At 43.9% G+C, this 20,000-nt stretch overlaps 1 protein-coding gene across 1 annotated transcript in view; it reads left to right on the forward strand.

Annotated features, from left to right (window-relative positions):
- ano8b (anoctamin 8b) overlaps window positions 1–20,000 on the forward strand; it is an 85,578-nt gene that overhangs the window by 55,908 nt on the left and 9,670 nt on the right. The window contains exons 7-16 of the mRNA XM_063200021.1: window positions 62–189; window positions 2,019–2,183; window positions 6,408–6,560; window positions 7,273–7,399; window positions 8,026–8,081; window positions 8,571–8,645; window positions 12,770–12,858; window positions 13,288–13,562; window positions 14,414–14,686; window positions 15,280–15,545. Of these exons, the coding sequence (XP_063056091.1) occupies window positions 62–189; window positions 2,019–2,183; window positions 6,408–6,560; window positions 7,273–7,399; window positions 8,026–8,081; window positions 8,571–8,645; window positions 12,770–12,858; window positions 13,288–13,562; window positions 14,414–14,686; window positions 15,280–15,545 (1,607 nt within the window). The remainder of the gene's footprint in view (window positions 1–61; window positions 190–2,018; window positions 2,184–6,407; window positions 6,561–7,272; window positions 7,400–8,025; window positions 8,082–8,570; window positions 8,646–12,769; window positions 12,859–13,287; window positions 13,563–14,413; window positions 14,687–15,279; window positions 15,546–20,000) is intronic.

Raw genomic sequence — 20,000 nt, forward strand, 5'->3', positions numbered from 1 at the left:
ACACACACACACACAAATCCAATCTCATGTATGTATCTCCTCTATTTAATCCCTGCCGTAGATGACATCTGTGATTACTTTGGTGTGAAGATCGCCATGTACTTCGCCTGGCTGGGCTTCTACACCACCTCCATGCTCTACCCAGCCGTCATCGGCTTCGTGCTCTGGATGCTCACCGAGTCAGACCAGGTAAACATTTACACCAGATGCTCACCGAGTCAGACCAGGTAAACATTTACACCAGATGCTCACCGAGTCAGACCAGGTAAACCGAGTCAGACCAGGTAAACATTTACACCGAGTCAGACCAGGTAAACATTTACACCAGATGCTCACCGAGTCAGACCAGGTAAACATTTACACCAGATGCTCACCGAGTCAGACCAGGTAAACATTTACACCAGATGCTCACCGAGTCAGACCAGGTAAACATTTACACCAGATGCTCACCGAGTCAGACCAGGTAAACATTTACACCAGATGCTCACCGAGTCAGACCAGGTAAACATTTACACCAGATGCTCACCGAGTCAGACCAGGTAAACATTTACACCAGATGCTCACCGAGTCAGACCAGGTAAACATTTACACCGAGTCAGACCAGGTAAACATTTACACCGAGTCAGACCAGGTACTAAACATTTACACCGAGTCAGACCAGGTAAACATTTACACCAGATGCTCACCGAGTCAGACCAGGTAAACATTTACACCAGATGCTCACCGAGTCAGACCAGGTAAACATTTACACCAGATGCTCACCGAGTCAGACCAGGTACTAAACATTTACACCGAGTCAGACCAGGTAAACATTTACACCAGATGCTCACCGAGTCAGACCAGGTAAACATTTACACCAGATGCTCACCGAGTCAGACCAGGTAAACATTTACACCAGATGCTCACCGAGTCAGACCAGGTAAACATTTACACCAGATGCTCACCGAGTCAGACCAGGTAAACATTTACACCAGATGCTCACCGAGTCAGACCAGGTACTAAACATTTAGACCAGATGCTCACCGAGTCAGACCAGGTAAACATTTACACCAGATGCTCACCGAGTCAGACCAGGTAAACATTTACACCAGATGCTCACCGAGTCAGACCAGGTAAACATTTACACCAGATGCTCACCGAGTCAGACCAGGTAAACATTTACACCGAGTCAGACCAGGTACTAAACATTTACACCGAGTCAGACCAGGTAAACATTTACACCAGATGCTCACCGAGTCAGACCAGGTAAACATTTACACCGAGTCAGACCAGGTACTAAACATTTAGACCAGATGCTCACCGAGTCAGACCAGGTAAACATTTACATCAGATGCTCACCGAGTCAGACCAGGTAAACATTTACACCAGATGCTCACCGAGTCAGACCAGGTAAACATTTACACCGAGTCAGACCAGGTAAACATTTACACCGAGTCAGACCAGGTACTAAACATTTACACCGAGTCAGACCAGGTAAACATTTACACCAGATGCTCACCGAGTCAGACCAGGTAAACATTTACACCAGATGCTCACCGAGTCAGACCAGGTAAACATTTACACCAGATGCTCACCGAGTCAGACCAGGTAAACATTTACACCAGATGCTCACCGAGTCAGACCAGGTAAACATTTACACCAGATGCTCACCGAGTCAGACCAGGTAAACATTTACACCAGATGCTCACCGAGTCAGACCAGGTAAACATTTACACCGAGTCAGACCAGGTAAACATTTACACCGAGTCAGACCAGGTACTAAACATTTACACCGAGTCAGACCAGGTAAACATTTACACCAGATGCTCACCGAGTCAGACCAGGTAAACATTTACACCAGATGCTCACCGAGTCAGACCAGGTAAACATTTACACCGAGTCAGACCAGGTACTAAACATTTACACCGAGTCAGACCAGGTAAACCGAGTCAGACCAGGTACTAAACATTTACACCGAGTCAGACCAGGTAAACATTTGTGTGTGCATGTGTCTGTGTGTGTCTGCACTCCACCCCTAGACGAGTCGTGACATCTGCTGCGTGGTGTTTGCGTTGTTCAACGTGGTGTGGGCCACTCTCTTCCTGGAGCGATGGAAACGACGCGGGGCGGAGCTAGCCTACAAGTGGGGCACACTGGACACGCCCACTTCAGAGTCCCTCGAGGAGCCCCGCCCACAATTCAGGGTAAGACTGGGGAGTTTCTCTGCACATTCACAAATGTATTTCTCTGCACATTCACAAATTACACCTTTTTCAGGACTACTTACCACCACCAACAAATTCCAAGTATTCATATGACTGGGAAATTGCACTTTCCATACATGAAAATGGTTAATCATTTTGAATTTCCAGAAATAGACATTTTTAGCTGCAACACTTACTGTACTTTGATCATACTAGTAAATATTAGTTTATTATTTAGTATAAGTATTGTGTCATTGATAAGGAGCCTCATTCGAAAACAGCTGTTGAGAGCAGTACACAGTGGGTGCAATCCATTATCATCCTCCCTTGTGTTTCCATCCTCCCTTGTGCTTGTGCCCTTGTGAGGACATCGCGCAAGACGTCAATGACAAAAGCAGTTGGTAACACTTCCAAATAAGGGGCCATAACTAACAGTAAAGTAGCTACAACCTAATACTTAAGTAAGGGTTAATAATCATTATTTAATGCCACATTAGACACATATTAATTGTTATTAATGCATATGTTGAACATTAGTAAGCAGTTACTTAACTATTAGATAACTATTACCTTGTATTACAAGTTAATAGCATATTATTATTTAACTAATAGATAAGTAAGGGCACAGTTAATAGTTAAGTAGCTATCGGGTCATACTTAACTAAGGACCAAAATTAACACTTACTTAATACAAAAGCAAGGCATAACTAATGGTTAATTAATACATAAATATTGGGTTTTGGGACCCTTATATTAGAGTTGGCTGCGGATAACTAATGGTTAATTAATCGATAGATATTGGTGTTTGGGACCCTTATAATAGAGTTGGCTGAGCATACCTAATAGTCAAGTAATTAATCTACTGTGACATCTAGTTCTCACTCGTTCAAATCACTGTAATAGTGGCAACAGGAGCCATTATATAGCAAGGATTGGACGTACACTTCTCAATGATGGTGGGGTGATGTGATGTAATTTTTTCATGTACCACTTATTAGTTTTAACGGTAAAAACCCTACAATAAATGCAGAACATTATGAAGAGTAATAGTTTTGAAGCCAAACTAAACCATTCCTTTGTGATAATTAGGTTAATGTTTGAGAATATTAGCTCCAAGAAGAGCAGTGCATGATGGGTACGCAATCTATAGACAACAATATTTCGGTATTATTTAATCATTAGATATGCCTTACTTTTGTATTAAGTAAGTGTTAATTAAGGTCCTTAGTTAAGTATGACCTAATAGCTACTTAACTATTAACTGTACCCTTACTTATCTATTAGTTAAATAATGATATGCTATTAACTTGAGACACATGGTAAGGGGCCATATATATAATTAAAATGAACATAATTAACAGCAAATTAGCTATAACCTAATACTTTAGTAACAGTTAATAATCACTACTTAATGCCACATTAGACACATATAAATTGTTATTTATTCATTACCATTATTCATTACCATGTGTCTCAAGTTCATAGCATATAATTATTTAACTAATAGATAAGTAAGGGTACAGTTAATAGTTATGTAGCTATTAGGTCATACTTAACTAAGGACCTTAATTAACACTTACTTAATATAAAAGTAAGGCATATCTAATGATTAAATAATACCGAATTATTGTTGTCTATAGATTGCGTACCCATCATGCACTGCTCTTCTTGGAGCTAATATTCTCAAACATTAACCCAATTATCACAAAGGAATGGTTTAGTTTTGCTTCAAAACTGTTACTCTTCATAATGTTCTGCATTTATTGTAGGGTTTTTACCATTAAATTTAATAAGTGGTACATGAAAAAATTACATCTCATCCTCCCACCATCATTGAGAAGTGTACGTCCAATCCTTGCTATATAATGGCTTCTGTTCCCACTATTACAGTGATTTGAACGAGTGAAAACTAGATGTCACAGTAGATTAATTACTTAACTATTAGGTATGCTCAGCCAACTCTATTATAAGGGTCCCAAACACCAATATCTATCGATTAATTAACCATTAGTTATCCGCAGCCAACTCTAATATAAGGGTCCCAAACACCAATATCTATCTATTAATTAACCATTAGTTATCCTCAGCCAACTCTAATATAAGGGTCCCAAAACCCAATATTTATGTATTATATAACCATTAGTTATGCCTTGCTTTTGTATTACGTAAGTGTTAATTTTGGTCCTTAGTTAAGTATGACCTGATAGCTACTTAACTATTAACTGTGCCCTTACTTATCTATTAGTTAAATAATAATATGCTATTAACTTGTAACACAAGGTAATAGTTATCTAATAGTTAAGTAACTGCTTACTAATGCATTAATAACAATTAATATATGTTTAATGTGGCATTAAGTAATGATTATTAACCCTTACTTAAGTATTAGGTTGTAGCTACTTTACTGTTAATTATGGCCCCTTATTTGGAAGTGTTACCAAGCAGTTTAATATCTCGCAAAATCGCAATTCAAAGGTAATTTTCTCATTTGCAATTGGGATGCTGAATGCGTTAAAGTCCTCCATAAGTTGTAATGCCTGCGCTTGACAGCAGAGAAACTTTATTGTTTTCTCCACGGAGGCAGGGAAGCGCGAGGCCACAAGCACAGATCGAGGACGGGAGTTTGGATAATGGCATGTACCCAGTGTTACTGTAGAGACTGCTAGAGGGAAGACTGGGCCTTGTGGATGATCAGTGGTGTAGTCTACTTTTTGTAGTGGGTATACTGTATATTTGAGCATTTCTTGTGGTGGGTATACTGTATATATACGTATGTGCTATTCTAAATAATGCCTCAATCTATTTTAGGTGGGCATACTGAAATACCTGTAATTTTGAAGTGGGTATACTGCGTATAGCTGCGCTCTACATAGACTACACCACTGTGGACGATGTATATCAGGACAAGAGGGCTGGGGTTATGGAGAGTGCTGCTGCAAAGGCATATCAGGACAACAAGCGATGATTCACAGTCATATCAGACCTAGACGGAGTACTAGCACAGCTCGAGTGTAGTTGAGGAGGGTAGGCGGATTTGCCTTGTGAATACAGATTTCTATTCTGTGTGACGTTATTTATCCAATCCGAAGACATCTGTAATCCCCTAAACCTCACGATCAAGACAAATGATGAAGCGCAGCTCTCATGTCCTCTTCACCTCTCCTTAAGCCAGGCTCAAACTACACGACTAGCGATTGTGTGTCCGATTTTGGCGTCGGGGTGCACCGCACACTAGAAGAGAATCGCAACCATCAATCTTGTCGCTGCTCACAGCCACCGAGACAATGCCCGACGTTCTATTTCCAGTCGTAAATATCAAACACTGTTTGATTTCTACATTTTGCGATCGGCGACTCTTTGAGCTGCCAAAGTTCTATCTTAGAATGTCGCTCACGACGAGGAAATCTTTCCCGACAATCGCTTGCGATGGTCCTGGGGGGTAACGTTCCAGCGATTGTCGTAAGGGGGGTTTTCAGCCGAGAATCGGCACGATAGTCGTGTAGTTTGAGCCAGGCTTAAGTTGTTTCATATCTTTTTCAATTTTCACTCTCCTCTCTCTCTTCAACTCTCATGTCTTCTCCCCCTCTCCTCTGTTGTCTTTCTTTCATCTACGTGCTGATGCCCTGACCTCACCTTTTCTCATTTCTTCATTTCTTTGTTTTCTGTGGTTTTTAGTGTTTTTTTCTCATTCATTTTTTCTGTCTATTACATTTGTGATGGCCCCTCATCTCTTGCATGTCTGTAGGTCCATCATCTGTCTGTTTGTCTGTCTGTCTGTCTGCCTGTCTGTGTCCCTGCCTCCCTCCATCTGTCTGTCTGTCTGTCTGTCTATCTATCTGTCTGTGTTCCTCCCTCCATCTGTCTGTGTTCCTCCCTCTGTCTGTCTGTCTGTCTGTCTGCCTGTCTGTGTCCCTGCCTCCCTCCATCTGTCTGTCTGTCTGTCTGTCTGTCTGTCTGTGTTCCTCTCTCTATCTGTCTCTCTCTCCGATTTCCCCTTAGGGTGTGAAGCACTGGAGCCAGGTGACTGTCTGTCTGCATCCCCACCTGTCCATCTGCCCCTCACATCTGTGTGTGTGCGTGCGTGCGTGCGTGCGTGCGTGCGTGCGTGCGTGCGTGCGTGCGTGCGTGCGTGTGTGTGTGTGTGTGTGTGTGTGTGTGTGTGTGTGTGTGTGTGTGTGTGCGTGCGTGCGTGCGTGCGGTGTGTGTGTGTGTGCTCCTCCTCAGGGTGTGAAGCGGTGTAGTCCGGTGACGGGGTGCGAGGAGTTCTACTACCCCCCCTGGCGGCGGCGGCTGTTCCGCTGGCTGGTCAGCCTCCCCGTCTGCATCCTCTGCCTCGCCTTCGTCTTCCTCGCCATGCTCATATGCTTCGAACTGCAGGTACAGGACACACACACACACACACACACACACACACACACACACACACACACACACACACACACACACACACACACACACACACACACACACACACACACACACACACACACACACACACACACACACACACACACACACACACTGGCCATGCTCATATGCTTTGAACTGCAGGTTGGTGCCCCACTCCCCTTGGCCGTTATCAATCAAGCATAACCCGCTGTATAGCCAAAGCAATCTTTATAAAGATAGTTTTTTTACTTTTTAAATCAACTGAAGTTCCTGGACCAAGGACTTTTTCCTCCTTTTTTGTTGAACATTGCACCTTCCAAGAGCACCAGCTGTTTTTTGAGGAATACTAGCAGCGCTCCATCTACTCTTCTTATAAATATTATAGCCTCTATATCCTAGTGAGGCTGCTGGAAGATCCACATGCCCCCCACAATATCTGTGCACCCCACTAACCCCTTAAAATGTGTGGTCAGCCATGGCTCAGTGGTTAGAGCACTGGCCTTGAGATCAGAGGGTTGCCGGATTAAATCCCACCCTTACCTGCACTTTCATCCATGGCTGATGTGCCCTTGAGCAAGGCACCTAACCCCACATTGCTCCAGGGACTGTAACCAATACCCTGTACATAAATAACAGTAAGTCGCTTTGAATACCTTTAGCTTTTGACCCCCACTGACCCAGCATCTCTTCCCCTGTGCAGGAGTTTGTGATGGGCATCAAGGAGCTCCCACGCATGGCCAGATTTATTCCCAAAATCATGTTGGCTATCACTGTGACTGCATGTGACGAGGTGTACAAGAAGATTGCCTGTTGGCTCAACGACATGGGTGAGTTCTATACACAGATAGGTCCCTGGCTTAAGCACAATGGGCCCATAGTATGACAATACATGTTCAGCTCTCCACCAGACTTTAAGGTGCAGTGTGTAATATTTTAGCCATTTTTGTCCAGAATTCATGTTGCCCGTTCACAAATGTTTCCTTTTTCACAAATACTTACCACCACCGTCAAATGTAGTATTTATGTATTTAATTTTTTTTTTTCAATAATAAACTGTTGTATTGCTTGAAGAAGGTCAGTAGATCGAAACGTTGCAGTAAACCATGCAAATTTGAGCAGTGTGTGGGAGCTTTCTTTGCTGTTCAATAATAAAAACATGTTTTTAAAGACCCTATTTGTGACCTGAGCAAAACTTTTTGTTAATTGAATAGAAGTAATCACAAATGAGGACATACAGTGCACAACAATAATGAGTACACCCCTGTTTAAAAGTAAAATTTTGGGCAATATTCCAATAAGAAAAGTTATTTCTAAAACGATCATAGAGTAAGTGTAATATTGTTCAACAGGGGTGTACTCATTATTGCTGTGCACTGTAACAGTATTTTCAACAATGATGTCTAGTTAGCCACTGTAATGGGCTAATTAAGATATCTTGCCTTTCCCTTTGCAGAAAACTATAGACTTCAGAGTGCCTATGAGAAGAATCTCATCATCAAAATGGTTCTTGTAAGTGAGCAACTTGTTTCTTGCTTTCCGTCCCTTAATGGCTACATCTGTTTGCGTGGGAAGAAAGCCAAATTGCATCATTAACTTAAACAAACATTTCATATAATGACAAGTGGAAGTGCTTTAGTCATGAAAATGTTTTTTTACTTTGTGCTCTCTCTCTCTCTCTCTCTCTCTCTCTCTCTCTCTCTCTCTCTCTCTCTCTCTCTCTCTCTCTCTCTCTCTCTCTCTCTCTCTCTCTCTCTCTCTCTCTCTCCCCTGCAGTTTCAGTTTGTAAATTCGTATCTCAGCCTTTATATTGAACATTTCAAATAACAAGTGGTCGTGCTTTGGTCATGAAAGTGGCATTTGTATTTTATTTTACTCTGTGCTCTCTCTCTCTCTCTCTCTCTCTCTCTCCCCCTCTCTCTCTCTCTCTCTCTCTCCCCCTCTCTCGCTCTCTCCCCCTCTCTCTCTCTCTCTCTCTCTCTCTCTCTCTCTCCCCTGCAGTTTCAGTTTGTAAATTCCTATCTCAGCCTTTTTTATATTGGATTCTACCTCAAAGACATGGAGCGGCTCAAAGAGGTAAGACGTCACGTCATCATACTCTCCATTTGGACTTATAGTAGCTCATCGTTGTATCATATTACAGTATGTCTAGACCAGGGATGTCAAACTCAGGCCCGGGGGGCAAATTTGGCCCTTGAAGCCATTTTATTCGGCCCGCGAGATCATTTCAAATATCTATTACAGTTGGCCCACATACACCCTAATGTATAGCGTAATATGACTTGGACGTGACATTTTCTGTGTCACGGGATGTGCAGACACATTTGAACTAACAAATATGATGGGAAAGAGTGTGTGTGAAATTTAACTATGAATATGAAGTGCATGTGCACACAATTTTAATCCATTTTTAAAAATAAATGTTGAGTTCGGCCCGCAACTTCGTTCCAGATTTTGATTTTGGCACTCGGTCAATTTGAGTTTGACACCCCTGGTCTAGACCTAGTAAACAGATATCAGAATGTACCAACCAAGCCTGTAGATCCTGTTTAGAGTAATTGATAGACCTGGTGTTTTTTCCACAAGATGTTCAAGTTGTATTGTACGTGCGTGCGTGTGTGTGTGTGTGTGTCCGTGTGTGTGTGTGTCCGTGTGTGTGCACGCGTGCGTGCGCGTGCGCGCGTGTGTGTGTGTGTGCACTTTCTCACGTGAACCCCAGACAATTGGCACCACACGACAGCCTCCAGACCTGGAGTGTCAATATGGCAATCTGCATGTGTGTATTTGAAAGCACTTTGAGTCAACTATATAGTTGTGATATTGTGCTATATAAATACATATTGGCAATTGATATTGCTATATATCGCTATTTATTTTAATTGTTAAGACTGGGAGCAGCATCTGTGCAATACAATCTTGAAGACCAGCATCTATTTTCCTTGAACAGTGCTGACAATTCTGTTCAATTCTGATCTGATCTTCTGATCAAATGAAACAACCTCTTTTGTAAGTTATTGTTATGACCAAAATGATTGACCAAGTTGGAATGGATTCATAACTAATGTCTGTAGGCTAGCTTCGTTTTTTTTAGCAGAAAACAGTGCGTTCCGCAGGCAAAGTATTGTGCACGGAAGCTCTTCAGACATGAATGTCATAAGTAATAAGCCTAAAATTTCTTTATCATTCACAATTATTTCATCGTCTCATTTATGCCACTTCATTAGTTTCGCTCCCCACTCAGACGCCCCAACTGCTGACATGCAGATTTTGATCTCCACAGACTGAGACTCTCTGTCTCTCCCTCATCAATGTTAATAATACTCTCAGTTCCACTCACAGTTCCCTTGTCTGTCAGAAGCAAGTCGGATAGAAATATCAAAGATTTTGTCTGCCAAGTACCCAAACGACCCTTCTCCATCATTATAATGTGTGTCTCTATCAGGCCCCGACCGTCAGCATATATATTCTCCCCCCAATTCATCACCATCCGCCCCGTCATCGTGACCTTATGGGGTTCATGTCTTGTTAAAGGAACAGTCCACCACATTTCAGGAAATTGCTGTAGTTAAGCCCTTGTAAAACATGAGATTACTAGGATTTGTTCTCCATGTGTTTGAAATGCCTAGTTTGACAGTATAACCATATTTAATGTAGCAATGGAAGTCTATGGTACCAAATACCAAAACATTATCAAATATAGTTATAACGTACATTGAAATGTATGTAATTTTCAGAAAGAAAATGTCATACACATTTGTGATTAATACTGGGAAATAATGCAAATATGTGAAAATCCAAAAAGGGTGGACTGTTTCTTTAATCTCCTACTCAAATGTCCGGAAACGATTCTGATCACAGTGTCACCTGTCCCTCAAGTGAGCACAGTTTAGGATAGTTTAGACAAAGCCAATAGGTCTCTTTGTCTTTGAAACAAATAATGACGAATAACAAACTTTGCCATTCATTTTCCTGTGTGACCTTGACAAATTGCTTTGTTGTTGTTAACCTGGTGTGGTTTACGAATTAAAAGTAATCACATACTGCTGGCACATCTGAGGGAGTTGAACAGAGCCGCTGACAGCTTTAGTTGGGCCCAGGACAAGCTCATTTGATAGGTCCCTTACCAAATACATACAATGTAATCAGGACCCAATTCTGTGCTCCCCACACCCCCTCCCTTTTGGCTTCTCTGAATTTTAACACCCATATGCGTATATTCCCATTTTTGTCCACTGAGTAATCAGTATATGCAGATAGTGCAACACTGTGCACCATTGAAGTGTATTTCTCAGGTTTTCAGATATGGTTGGCACCATTGTGCAGTGTGCTCTATCAAAATGTATTTTCTTAGGATAATAGATTTGCTGTTTGTAATGTGCTTTGATGATCTGACACTGACACGGCATTGGCACACCAAACAGACCTCACCATTGTGCACTATTGAAGTGTATTTCTCAAGTTTTCAGATATGGTAGGCAACAGTGCGCACTATAGAAATGTATTTTCTCAGGATTATAGATTTGCTGTTTGTGATGTGCTTTGATGATCTGACACTGGCACACCAAACATACCTCACCTCATCTCATCTCTCGGGTGTGATTGTGATTCACCAGACTGGGATTAGCTTTCACTTGGCAAAGCTGCTCTGCCGGAGCCCAGATGCTATTTATTGACTATCAGACAAAGCTCAACTCAGTTCAGATACGCAAACCGGTACTTGGTGTTTGTCTGCTGGCGATTCTAGATGGGTTTGAAGCAATCATAAATTACAAATATATACTGTATATAGTGTATATACACAAGTCAAAAGCAAACACAGTGGACTTTTAACATCTTTGCCTTTAGGGAGGGTTTTTGGATCAGGAAAACAAGTTGCCAAGTTGCCCTGTGGTAATGTCTGCTAGTATTGCACGAGTAAGACCATTTGGGTGAGAAAACTGCACACTACAAACGGTAATGGAAGCCTAAATAAAGATGTGGGCATTTTTGTTCTTCGAGTTCTTCTGAACCCTCTACTTCTTGCACACAGTGAACGTGAAATGCTGATAGTTTCTCTTCTTCTCCGCCTTTCTCTACTTTCTTCTTTCTCCTTTCTATTCCTCCTCCTCTATCTCCCTCTGCTCCTGTCCTTCTTCCTCCTACTTCTCCTCCTTGTTCTCCCCATCCTCCTCCTTTCCTCTGGTTTCTCTTTCCCTCTCTTTTCCTCCTCCTCTTCCTCCTTCACCTTTTCCACCTCTTTCCCTCTCTTCTTCCTTTTCTCTTCCTCCTCCTACTCCTTCACCTCTACCTCCTCCTCCTCTTCTTCCTCTCCTCCTCCCTGTTTTCTCCTCTTTCTCCCTCTCCTCCTCCCTCTCCTCTCGTCATCGTCATCCTCTTCCTCCTCCTCCTCCTCCTCCACCTCCTCCTCTCCTCTCCTCTCCTCCTCCACCTCCTCCTCCCCCTCCTCTTCCTCCTCCTCGTCCCTCTCCTATCCTCCTCTGCCTCTTCCTCCTCCTCCTCTCCTCTCCTCTCCTCTCCACCTCCCTCCTCCTCCTCCACCACCTCCTCCTTCTCCTCTTCCACCTCTTCATCCTCCACCACCTCCACCTCCTCCTCCTTCTCTTCCACCTCCTCATCCTCCGCCTCCTTCCTCTTCCCTCTTCCTCCTCCTTCCTCTTCCTCTTCCCCCTTCCTCCTTCTCCTCTTCCTCTCTCCTCCTCTCTCCTCCTCTCCTCTCCCCTCCTTCTCCTCCTCCACCTACTCCTCCTCCTCCTCCTCCTCCACCTCCTCCTCTTCCTGTCCTCCTGCTCTTCCTCCTCCTCCTCCTCTTCTTCCTCCTCCTCCTCCTCCTCCTCCTCCACCTCCTCCCCCAACTCCTCCACCTCCTCCACCTCCTCTTCCTCTCCACCTCCTCCCCCAACTCGTCCTCCTCCTCCTCCTCCTCCTCTTCCTCCTCCTCCTCCTCCACCTCCTCCTCTTCCTCTCCACCTCCTCCCCCAACTCGTCCTCCTCCTCCACCTCCTCCTCTTCCTGTCCTCCTCTCTCCTCCTCCTCCTCCTCCCTCCTCCTCCACCTCCTCCCCCAACTCCTCCACCTCCTCCTCCTCCTCCTCCACCTCCTCTTCCTCTCCACCTCCTCCCCCAACTCGTCCTCCTCCTCCACCTCCTCCTCTTCCTGTCCTCCTCCTCCTCCTCCTCCTCCACTTCCTCCTCCTCCACTAGATGTTGGCCACTCTCCTCATCATCCGCCAGTTCCTCCAGAACGTGAAGGAGGTGTTGCAGCCGTACCTGTACGAGCGCCACAAGCTGGGGTAATGTCAAGAAAATTAGACTATTTTGTATACAATTGTAATGAACAGACACGGACAAGAGTAGTAAGGATTTACACTTTGGCCAAAGGGAGAGGAAGAGCGGAGCGCTTTTCAGAGAACGAGCTCTGTCTCATAGCAAACCGATCTTGACTCTCTCCGAGTTTAGCAACAGCAATAGTTTTTATTTCACAATTGACATAGGTGACAGTTGCCAAACATGGCTTTTCCTATTTCTAACATGTGATGTCTAGTTTCAGGATGAGAGTGCTTCTTTAGTTCATCATTTCAGTAGCTATCCTCTTTCAGTTCCGTGTTCGGAAAGGTCTTGCTCTGAACTATTGAACTTTTTACAGAACAGAACAGTACAAACTGTACCTTTTTTACCAATGTTAAAAACAATTTTAAAACAGATAATAATTATTTTTACAGTGACCTGACCCTGAAGGCGGTGTGGGACCTCCTCATGACCGCTCTGCTGCGCTACGTTCGATTGGCCGCCGGCAAGGCCCAGCTGACGCCCAGCGAACCCGCCGCACCCGGCCCGGGACTCAGGGGAGCGCGGCCCGGAGGCGGCACGGGAGGGGGCCGGAGCCGGGGCGGAGGAGACAGGCGGGACAAGAAGTGTCTGAACGGAGGATGCGGGGTGGCGGACGATGAGGAGGAGGGGACGGAAGAGGAGGAGCACAGCGGGAAGACGAGTGGAGGTGCTTTATTTTGTACTGTTGTATTACACACCAGGGGTGCATTTCTGGAAAGCGAAGTTGCTAACTATGCTAGCTACTTTGTTGGTTGCAATGCAATTTTCCATTGGCAACTACCGAACGTTGCTAACTGCTAACAACTACACTTTCCAAAAATGCACCCCTGTGCTGAGTCTTTGTATATGTAAATGTGTTTATATTGTACAGTAGAATCTACAGCATACCACTTCCAAAGTGCTAATGTGATTTTCAGAGTGCTAATGTGTGTGTGTGTGTGTATGTGATTCCCAAGGACTTTGGTTTCAAATCAGTGGCTCGTACTTCATGTTTTCACTGTAAAGCGTTCTTGAGTGTCAAGAAACGTTATATATATACACGTATGCCGTTAAATGGATCTATTATTATTAGTAGTAGTAGTATTATTATGAATATTACTATTTTTATTACTTTTAGGAAGTGGGGCGGGAGGAGATGCAGGTAGAGAGGGCGTAGAGGAGGAGAGTGACATGTGTTGTTTAAAAATGATCTATTATTATTTTTTAATTATTATTAGGAAGTGGGACAGGAGGAGGCTCGGGTCGCGAGCAGGTGGAGGAGGAGAACGATAAGTGCAGTTTAAAGTGGATCAATAATTATTATTATTATTATTATCATTAGGAAGTGGGACAGGAGGAGGTTCGGGAGGCGAGGAGGTGGAGGAGGAGAGGGAAATAACTATTTTTAATTGTTATCATTAGGAAGTGGTATGGGAGGAGGTTCCGGTGATGAGGAGGGGGAAAAGAGCAACAAATGCTGTTTAAAAAGGATCTATTATTATTTTAAAAGTATTATTATTTTTTAATTGTTATTATCAGGAAGTGGTACGGGAGGAGGTTCGGGTAGCGAGGACGTGGAGGAGGAGAGCAGCGAGAGCCTGATGGACTGTGGTCTGAAGCTGCGGAAGGTGAGCTTCATGGAGAAGGTGGAGCAGCGCAAGGCTTCGTCATCGACGGGCCACCACCACCACTCCTCATTGGTCCAGGAGGACAGTTTCATGGAGGAGGGCAGCCCCACCATGGTGGAGAAGGGCATGGACCCCGCCTCCGTCTTCGAGATGTGCGACGACGACGACGATGACGATGACAATGGTGTGTGTGTGTGGTTAATATTTATCAGATTGCAAGTAATTTTTATTTTCAGGATTTATTGGAGGACGAGATTCAAGTCATAATAAATATAGGAAATCACAGTGTCTCAGATGACAAAGGACTCGAGGCCTGAGATGGGGGACTTAGCATATCGAAAAAACTCTGGACACACTGGGCCACAGCTATGGGGGAGGGTCCTGTTGATCTTTAAGGAAGAGTGACTAGATAACCTGTTAAGCCTTTTTGGTAAGACCACACCGGTCTGATCAGGGATTCCTCCGACCTCCGACCCCCTCACCGATGTGTGCGTGTGCGTGCGTGTGTGTGTGTGTGTTTGTGTGTGTGTTTATTGTACATGTCTTGTATCAGTATGTTAGTTACTGCACGTGTGTGTGTGTGTGTGTGTGTGTGCGTGTGGTTATGTTTGTGTTTTGAGTGAATGTGTCAGAGAAAGTATGGTGGGCGCATTGACAGGTTATGAGGAGGCCAGGGGGGTGTTTGGGCAAAAAAGGTTGAGCATCTCTCTCCGCCTGTCGGACTTGTTGACAATAAAGTACACTCGACTTGACTTGACTATTATGAATATCCCACAGGTGGCTTGGGCGGTAGTAGCAGTGGTGGGAAGGAGCTGGGTTCCGATTCCGTCATCTCCTCCACCACCTCTCACCTCTCGTCATCATCATCGGGTCACGATGGCGTCTCCTCGACGACGACAGGGGCGCGTCACCGGCGAAAGGGGAGGAGTCTGGAGAGGGCCAATAGCAAGACGAAGAAGGACTCGTGGATAGAGCCCCCGGAGGAACTGGAGTCCAACACGCTGACGCAGGCCGAGATGGAGAGCTGTATGCAGAAGTATGAGGTACAATACACATTTCTACCCTTTACATTATTACATTACATTACACTTAGCTGACACTTTCATTCAAAGCGAAGGGCTGAACCAAAGAGGGTGGAGTAATAAAGAGACTTCGAAACCCGTCCACCCAATGCAAAAGTGTGTGCTCAAGTTGGGTCTCCTAAGGGGGCGTTGTCCCCTCCTTCTTCTTCTATTTTTGAGGTGTTTGCACTAGAAGTGCGCTACCGCCATCTACAGTGCTAAGGGTACTCCATTTATTCTCAACCTGAGGACTCCGAAGGTCTCCTAACCGAAGGTCTCCTAAAGGGGCGTTCACCCGACAGAAAGTGGATACCAGAAATGAACTAGAATGACTTATCTCTGTCTAGAGTATCTCTGGCTGAACTATTGCTATTACAGTAGCCTAAGTACATTACACTCACAATGGTGCATTCTTTTGAAACTCTGTTGGCGGAAACCCTGATCGGCGCCTCAGCAAAGTGCAAAAGAATGGATACTCTTCGGGGTTCCAAAACACAAACTTGAAGCACTTCAGTGTACTCCGAGTTCGTTAGACATTGTTTTTTTCAGACATTTGTACTGTCTCCAGCTGTTGCAATAGAACACATTTTCAACAGATGTCAGGAGAACAGACTCGGGTCCACCGACAACTGAGTTTCAAAAGAATGAACCAGTAGTACACTACAGGACACAATGTGAGCCCAGATACAGGGCAGTATGGGTAAGCGGTAGGTCGTCAGACTTGTAGCCCAAAGGTTCGACTTTTGACCCGCCAAGTTGGTGGGGGGGAGTAATTACCCAGTGCTCTCCCCCATCCTCCTCCATGACTGAGGTACCCTGAGCATGGTACCGTCACGCCACACTGCTCCCTTTCAGGTGCCATTGAGGGCTGCCCCCTTGCACGGGTGAGGCATAAATTCAATTTCGTTGTGTGCAGTGTTTACTTGTGTGCTGTGGAGTGCCGTGTCGCAATGACAATGGGAGATGGAGTTTCCCACTTGGGCTTTCATACAATGTGGGGTTATATGCTTTTCTCGGAAGGCATTTTAGCCATGGGAGATACGCCACATTAGTTATTTAAGTCCCTCAACGACATTACAGTTACTTGACTATGAAAACTTTTCACTCTCTCACTCCAAAGCCCTCCCCTGAATCAATGATGAAACTATAAATGCATTTGGACGACGCAGTATGCATTTGTTTCTTGTCGAGCCCTTTATGAGTTGGCTACCTCCGCAGAGCAGCACTGAGTAGCTCTAAGTTAAATATAAATAGGCTTTCCTTCCTTATGGAAGAGGTGAGCTGAGGCGCTGCAAGTGTCTATTTTGGGTTTGGTCTGTCCGGCAAGGCACTGCGGTAACACAGGATTGTTTCAGCAGCAAAAGCAGCCACAGCACTCTGACTGTGCTCTAGTCTATGCAATATGCACAGCAAGAAGCAAGAGCAGGCTGTTTCACTGCGCATACTGTACAGTACCTGTTTGGTGACAGGCAAGCAGCTGCCTTAACAATGTCACACAGAAACACCTATAGAATGTACAGTAGACTAGAATAGAATAGAATAGAATAGAATAGAATAGAATAGAATAGAATAGGAAATGATGTATTTTATTGTGACTTCACTGTGCTCTTTACCCTGCTCATTGAACATTCACACTTCACTTTACTGGTGCAATGTGCAGTTAATGAAGTTTGGCCAACAGGCTGGTCCACTTGAGCCATGAACCCACACTAAAATGACAGGTGTCTCAGATATTTTGTCCAACCCCTATACATACGTACATTATACACCCATACATACAGTTCATACTGTACATACATTGAAATTGAAATATCACCAGCGCAACATGTATTTAGTCCATTTGCAACATGCAACAATATAGTGAAATAAATAAATACTAGTGTAAACAAAAAGTGAACCTGTCTACAGCCTGTGGTTGTTCCGGAGCAGACCATTGCTGTGCCAACTTGCTAAGTGAATGAGTGCCATTGTTTATGACTGTCTGGGAGACAGGCTGCTATTTGGAAACCGCTATGTGAAGTGGATTGGAAAATGAAGACGAATTAGGCCTTGGCTCCACACATGGTGTTTTAGTAAATCAAAGAAATGACATTACAATTAAGGAGCAGCAGAGCTGGGTGAAGTCGTGTCTGCAAAGCCTGACTGGGACGAATGTCCCCTGTCTGCCTGGTAACTAGAGGGCTGAAAGAGCTCAGCCATGATGCTTCAAGTTAAGCGTGGGACAGTTATGTATTTATGATTTGCTAATGGATAGCCGCAATGGCTTGGAAACATTGAAATGGCGTAGAATGTTTTCCTGCTATTTCATGCTTTCTGCTCTGTAACGAGTCGACTGCTGCAGATATGCTATGTTGCAACCAATACTCTATTCAACTAGAAGCACTCAGAGAGTGCAGACCTCCGCCAAGGAAGCTGCTTGATTGAACATTTGACTATGTTACACCCTAAGTCTTTCTGCCTTCTTTTTGTGGGGTCCTCGCAATTCAATTTCTGGTCACTAGGGGCGTCTAGATATATAGGGCAACAATGGTGAAGAATCTTTTAAAAAGTCCTGGTTCTGATTCGTGATCCGGATCACCACCATAATTGAATCACTTGATCCTAGGGTCATTACTAACAACTTCACAAAGTTTCGTCCAAATCAGTTGATTAGTTTTTGAGTTATCCTGCTTACAGAATCTTTTCAAAAGTCCTGGTTCCGGTTCGTGATCCGGATCACCACCAGAATGTAATCACTTGTTCCTTGGGTCATTATCAACAACTCCAGAAAGTTTCGTTCAAATCCGTTGATTAGTTTTTGAGTTATTCTGCTGACAAACAGACAAACAAACAAACAGACAAACAGACAAACCAACGTGACTAAAAAGATTACCTCCTTTGCGGAGGTAACTAGTGTAATCAGGATATAATGTTCAATGTTCAAATATTTGCAACCCCACAAGGAAGTTCTCTGGAATTTCTTTTAGCACACCTATTCCAAGGAAGGAAGATTCCAAGGAGATATGATGTGTCATATTAGGCATATTATATATCCAACCTGTCCTAGAACACAAGCCAACTTCCTTCCCATATGATACCTTTGTGCTGTTTATGTCAATGTTTGAGGAATATCGCATATCTCTTATGTTCTATCTGGTCAACTTCCTGCAGTGCTGCTTATATCTACTGTACACTATGTCAAGGTTGTATATACGTAGGTCAATATATTGTATATGTAAAATAACATTTTAAATGGTTTAGCAGACTTCCTGAGTGCAATATCATCCTTACTGTACTGTACTGTACTGTATATCTTTGAGGATGGCTTATCACAGTTCAGTGTCCAGTCAGTTTATCTCAGCTCACTTTGGTACATTCTACCGGTTCTGTCGTGGCCAAGATCCCGTCACCAAGATTCCTGTGACCAAGATCCTGTCACCAGGCAGGGCTGCCTTGTCTTGCTGTGTCATGTGTCACATGCAGCATTTCGATGTCACTTGATCCTGTCTGTGTGTGTCTGAGGACTGCGGTGTCATTTTTGTATATTATATATGATAACATTAAAAATTTATCTATTTTTCCAATGTATGTGCCCCCCCTGAAAAACACTGGCCTCACCTTAGCCCCCCTGATAATTTTAATCTAGAACCTCTTCTGATTCTACCAGTTCAGTCATGGCCAAGATCCTGTCACCAAGCAAGGCTGTCTTGCTGTGTCATGTGTCACATGCAGCATTTTAATGTCACTTGATCCTGTCTCCGTCTGCCTGCTCTGTGGTGTCGGTGTCACCTCAGATCCTCAGGCTAATACATGTCATAAACCAACAGTGTGCCAACAGAGTCAATATTTGTTGCTCATTAGGCAGTGCTGTACATCCTCTTGTCAAACAGCAGATCTGTCAACAGCAGAATGGCATTTAAGCAGTTGATCTTTGCCCAGTGTGAGTTTTTTGTGGACGAGTCAAGATGTCTTAGTGCAGTTTTTTGTGTTGGAGTTTGGACTTTGGGGTTTGAATTTAGCGATAGCAAAGTGAAGTGAAAGCCCAACTGGGAAATTCTGACTCCCATTGTCATTGTGACACAGCACTCCACAGCACACAAGTGTTCACTTCACACTGCACACAACGAAATTGCATTTATGCCTCACCCGTGCAAGGGGGCAGCCAAAATTTAGATCTTTAAGTGTAGTTTTCATATTAGGGTATGGTTTTTGGTGTTAAAGTATGTCTTAATGATAGTTGTGGCATTTGAGTATGGTGTTAGTGTTAATTGTTTTTGGTGTTTGAGTATAGGGTACTGTATGTAGATTTGGCATAGGGACCGGTAGGTGTGTTAGTGGAAGGTGGTGGTACTGTAAGATGCATGCAGGCAATGGGGTGGATACAGGAATACAGAAGTGGTTGATGCTCTCTCTGATCACAGGACATGTGTGTGTGCGTGTGTGCGTGCGTGCATGCGT

The sequence above is a fragment of the Engraulis encrasicolus genome, chromosome 6 (genome assembly GCF_034702125.1).
Source record: "Engraulis encrasicolus isolate BLACKSEA-1 chromosome 6, IST_EnEncr_1.0, whole genome shotgun sequence".
Lineage (NCBI taxonomy): Eukaryota > Metazoa > Chordata > Actinopteri > Clupeiformes > Engraulidae > Engraulis > Engraulis encrasicolus.